Here is a 5,428-nt window from a genome sequence, read left to right as displayed (position 1 = left end):
CTCGGTAAATCAAATTAACATAATAAAGCATGCAGTATTATTCTGTTTATATCTCCTACGTGTGGGAGGAAAACACTTGGAGGAAAACACTTAAAACATGACTAGAAAAGCCAGCCGTGTATGTATTTTTCGTTCATTGGTCGAGGGGCGGGTCCCTTTGATTATTGACGTTAGAGGAAAGCCAATCAGCGCGGAGAATTCAGAGACAAATATATGACGAAGGCGCGGTCATCCAATCGTAAGCTTCGCTGGGGGTTTGACCTCTGAAAACCGCATCACCGCCCCCAACCTGTCCGTGGCGGAGGAGCGCTATAAAGGAGATCCAGTCAGGAGTTTAAAGGGCAGAGTTGTAAAAACTCCCAGGCAGTGGGGAGTCGGATTGCTTGACGACAGACTCCAAAATAAATAATAATAACATAATTACCTGAAGAACAAACAAGTAATCCAATTAATGCAACCTAACTGGAATAATCTTTTCGATAACTGAAGCGGAAGCCCAACCCTGAGAGAAAAACACGGTCGTTTAATGTAAGTATTTTTGGCATTGAACATTCGTAATGTGTCGTTTGCTGAGGGTTAATAAATATATATCGTTGTATGTCAATGTCACTGCTTAAAGCTGTAGTTTAACTTAAAAATAATGTTGTTTAAACCTCGGTGGAACACAAAAGGAGGCGTTAGGCAGAATGACAGCCTTGGTTAACTTACGTCCATTCACTTGAATGGTATGGAAAGAAAATGCATTGTAAGTCAATGGTCGAGGCTGTCAGTCCCTAAAATCATCGTTTTGTGCTCCAGGAAAAGAACGCATGTCGTTTGGAAAGCAGGTATAATATTTATTTGAGTGCGTTGTCGCTTTAAGAAACCGATTAATTCAGATGTTGGTTGTCTGCTTGAATTGAGACCTTGGATGTGTTTGATAAAACGGTTGCTTTTTTATTATTATCATGGATTCGTTTAATCTAGCCTGCGATCATGTGAATGTGTTCACGCTGTCGTCTGTTTGTGTCATGAATCCCAAAACATCTACAGTGTCAAAGTTCATTGAAATCCACATTTTGATTCGTCATTTATTTTGTTAGACGCTTGGCTGATACAAATCGATTGAGCTGATCTGTTTACGGTTTTACAGTCATTTCAACACGGCTTCCAGAATATTCCCATCCATATGTATTTAATAATCATGGCTGTGTCTCATTTGAATCCAACGCTCGTTTGCAACGCAATAACCGACGTCTGTTTTAGTCGGAATTACGACCCCCATACGCGAGAAAAACGCACTATTTTACGCATGTTTTCCTTGATTCGTGTATTAACCACCGAATATCAAAACTCCTGCTTGTATTATCGAATGTAAGCCTGCCTTTATAATTGTATGTGTACAATAGCTTACTAATTCGCCCAGGGATACACACCCCGAGCAGGGCGACACGCTATTGGTCGCGATCTTTGGGAAATCCGATCGCCGATCTGTTGCGCAATGTGTCGCATTGTGTTCAAACGCCCTATATTCACATAAAGGCGTTTTTACGCAACAGTTGACGGAATAAAGTAGGGAAGATAATCCGTGTTATGTAATCTCTCTTGAACAGTGGGTTTCAATCCTTTAGATGCCACAGACCCACCAACGTGATCATCCTCGAGGGACCCATAGATAGATAGATATCATTTATACTGTGAAAAAATCCCAAATAAATGGGAATATTTTTTTCCTACTACTGCACTGCTTATTTAAAAAGTTATATTTAATAAATTTTCTTATTTAAAGAGTTAATTTTTCATTTTTGTGTGAACTATCCCATAATTGACTTGCCCTCAAGTCGTCCTAGGTGTATACTACTTTCTGCTTTCAGCCAAACACGGAGTTATATTAAAAAACATCCTGACTCTTCTAAGCATTATAATGGGATTGAATGGTACCTGAGATTTTGAAGCTCAAAAAAGCACATCCATCCATCATAACAGTAATCCACACAACAATAAAGGCCTTCTGAAGTAAAACCATGTTTTTGTATGAAATGTACATATTTATAACTTTATGAACGATAGTCACTGGCCTCCGGTAATGGCTGTATGTGAGTCTAGTTCTGGCAGAAGAGCGACCTCTGACCCGACACATGACCTCTGACCTGACACATGATGTAGCATGAAGGCGTAAGGCCTAACGTAAGCTCAGGTGAGAGTCGACGACCTCTTGCGGTTCAAAAAACAAACTCAAGCTCCACCCACATTTCCACCCACAAAAATTCTCCTTTTAGACTTCTAATTCATGACCAATGTTTTGTTTTGCTCTATCCTCTGTGTTTCTGCATTCATCAATTCGTCATGCGTCGGGTCAGAGGTCATGTGTCGGGTCAAAGGTCACTCTTCCGCCGTGAGCTAGACTCCCGTACGGCTGTTACACCCAGTGATAATAGTTTATAAAGTTATAAATATGTATATTTATTTTACAAAAACATGGCTTTGCTTCAGAAGACCTTTATTAACCCCTGGCGTCGTATGGATTACTGTTACTGCTTTTTTTTGGGCTTCAAAATCTCAGGTACCATTCACTCCCATTATAATGCTTGGAAGAGCCAGGATATTTTTCAATTATAACTCTGATTGTGTTTCTTCTTTCAGCCAATGTCATAAACACTTAGGAGGGCTTGAGGCAAGTAAAAATACAGGATCATTTCCATTTTTGGGTGAATTAACCCTTTAATCAAACTTATTTGCATGTTTTTCTCTAAACTCCCAGCACTCCTTTGCGGCCCCCACTTAAAAACCCCAGGCCTATGATATGCAAAACGCAACGGATTAAGCAAATTTAAGCCGATTTTATCGCTTTTAACCTCTTTACTTGTGTCTCTGTGATTTTATGAAATGCATTTGTGGCCTTTAATGAACGTCTCAGTTGTGTAAACGTAGCCTGTGATTGAATAGCTCATGGTTTATTACTCTTCACAGCTCACCTTGCCTCTCTTTCCCCTTCAAGGAGATTTTCCAGTGGATCAACAAGCGTTTCCTCGTCCGCCAGCACCGATCGCTACTGCCTTGGAGGTTTTTACAGCACTCGACTATAAAGACGGCACATACGAACAGCTATGCAGCTTGAAATCCAAGTAGCGCTGAACTTCATAATTTCGTACCTGTACAACAAACTCCCACGACGACGAGTCAACATATTCGGCGAAGAGTTGGAGAGGCAGTTGAAGAAGAAGTACGAAGGACATTGGTACCCAGATAAGCCATATAAAGGATCCGGGTTCAGGTGTATACATGTGGGAGAGAAAGTAGATCCGGTCGTTGAGGAAGCAGCCAAAGAAAGCGGGTTGGACATCGGAGACGTTCGGAATAACTTGCCTCAGGATCTCAGCGTTTGGATCGACCCTTTCGAGGTTTCCTATCAGATTGGCGAGAAGGGAGCGGTTAAGGTGCTATACGTGGACGATAACGGCGAAAACGGCTCCGAGTTGGACAAAGAAATCAGAAACAGTTTTAACCCGGAGGCTCAGGTCTTCATGCCAATCACTGATCCAGTGGGCGTGTCCTCAGAGTCGAGTTCGCCATCACCGCCACCGTTCGGCCAATCGGCCTCCGTTAGCCCGTCTTTCATGCCACGATCAAATCAGCCTTTAACTTTCACCACCGCGTCCTTCGCCGCCACCAAGTTTGGCTCCACTAAGATGAAGAACGGTGGGCGTAACGGTGGAAAAGTTTCCCGCAACTCTCCCACCAATCTAGGCCTGAACGTCAACAACCTAATCAAGCAAAAAGCCATTTCCAACTCCATGCATTCGCTCTATGGATTCGGCATTGGAAGTTCGCAGCAAAAAGCATCAGCGTTGTCTCCTAACGCTAAGGAGTTCGTGTTCCCAAACCTTCAAGGACAAGGGAGCTTCCCGAGCGAGAATGCCATTAGCCCTCAACCGTACGGCAATGCCTTCGACGTGTTCTCCGCGTACGGGAACATCAACGACAAGTCTCTCATGGACGGCTTGAGCTTCAGTCTCGGAAACATGCAGTATTCAAACCAGCAATTCCAGCCAGTCATGGCTAACTAATGGAAGGATTGTTGGCAAAAGGAAAACGTAAGGCAAAGACGCACAACTGTGGATGTGGAAATCGAAGATCCCTATCATTAGTCACTGATAAGCGCATGAGCCCAAGGGTGTTTTGTTTTTTATTTTATTTTATTATTTCTTCCTAATCTCTTTTTATGCCCCCTTGAGTTTGTACTGAAAAGCTTGTTACACACACACACACACACACACACACAGCTTGGTCAACACGCGTCAATGTTTTCTTTTCCTTTTTTGCCAATAAAGCAAAAAAAGATTTTTTTACTACCTTTTGGAAAAAAAATACTTTAAAACATTGGTACAAAAAAAACAAAACACAGAAGTTCAAGTTCTGGCCTCTTACAGTATTTTAAAAGTTGGTAAGACTTGGCTGATTTTTAAGAAATTGGCACTAATGCATATATATATCTGGGGTTACGTGGTCTTTTTTCTAATTGTATAATTTAATTGAGTACAGAGTTTGTAAAATATCAGAGTATATATATTGTTTCTACAACATGGTATTGCATTTATATCTTTTTACTACTCCAGTGATCTGTGATGGCTGCAGAAGCTTTATGTTATAATATATTTTGTTTTTTGTCTTTCTTTTTTTAAATTGTTAAAGAAATTCATCTTTAAAAAAAAAATAGATCAAAAATTCTGAAGATTGTGTACAGAATATTCCTTAGTGTTGGAATTTCAGTGTAGGAATATTTGCTTTTTTGAAACAAAAAGAGTTGTATTTTCTGTTAAGAGTTAAACAGATTTTTGCTATATTATGGACAATGTAATCGTATATATTAATTTTGTACCTACATTGTGCAATACTTGATAAAATATGGTATAACAAAGTATTTTGAGTCAGTGTCTTACATGTCAAGAGGGACTGAAATAGTTTATATTAAGTTTGTATTAAAATGCTTGAAATATGCTTGTCTTATTTTTGTTTTTCTTTTTTTATTTGACATTTGCACCCTGGCCTTTTTCAATAAAAGACAATTTAGGCAAGAATACTTCCTGTCGTCTTTTATTTTTTCCATCAATTCTTCATGAATGTCTCAACTTGAGTGATATTTTACGGTGACCTCCAATCAAATCTTCGTTAGTGACCTCACTAATTTGACACGATTCAACACGCCAAGACTTTCACAGGTGAGAAAATGATTCAAATTCAAATTGTTTGCCAAATCTGAAGCACAAAATGGCTTCTAGTGAGGAAGAACTTCGTATTTCTGAAACAACCTTCTTCCTTATTCTTTAATGCTGCTGTAATAAACGTGGCCTGGTCCCAATAATGAGCCAAAAATGCTGTCTTGCAGAATCTTTCTTTTGGACACAATGAAAACCTGCCCAGCTGACTTTTAGTTTCTATACATTTAGCA

At 39.9% G+C, this 5,428-nt stretch overlaps 1 protein-coding gene across 2 annotated transcripts; it reads left to right on the top strand.

The window, feature by feature from the left end:
• The first annotated feature begins 307 nt into the window (after nt 1–307).
• Nucleotides 308–5,057, top strand: LOC143737941 (protein Tob1-like). Of its 2 annotated transcripts, none has more exons than XM_077229745.1 (2): nt 308–528; nt 2,978–5,057. In XM_077229745.1, the coding sequence occupies exon 2, from the start codon at nt 3,087–3,089 to the stop codon at nt 4,044–4,046; it is 960 nt and encodes a 319-aa protein (XP_077085860.1). In that variant the 5' UTR covers nt 308–528; nt 2,978–3,086; the 3' UTR covers nt 4,047–5,057. The 2 variants fall into 2 exon arrangements, with proteins under 2 accessions (XP_077085860.1, XP_077085861.1); XM_077229746.1 differs by having other exon boundaries at nt 331–528; nt 2,950–5,057.
• Nucleotides 5,058–5,428: the final 371 nt, after the last annotated feature.

This window comes from Siphateles boraxobius, unplaced genomic scaffold (genome assembly GCF_051911475.1).
Source record: "Siphateles boraxobius isolate OS27281-9 unplaced genomic scaffold, OSU_SipBor_1 131, whole genome shotgun sequence".
In the NCBI taxonomy this organism is placed as follows: Eukaryota; Metazoa; Chordata; class Actinopteri; order Cypriniformes; family Leuciscidae; genus Siphateles; species Siphateles boraxobius.
This window is presented reverse-complemented; position numbering and strand designations above follow the sequence as displayed.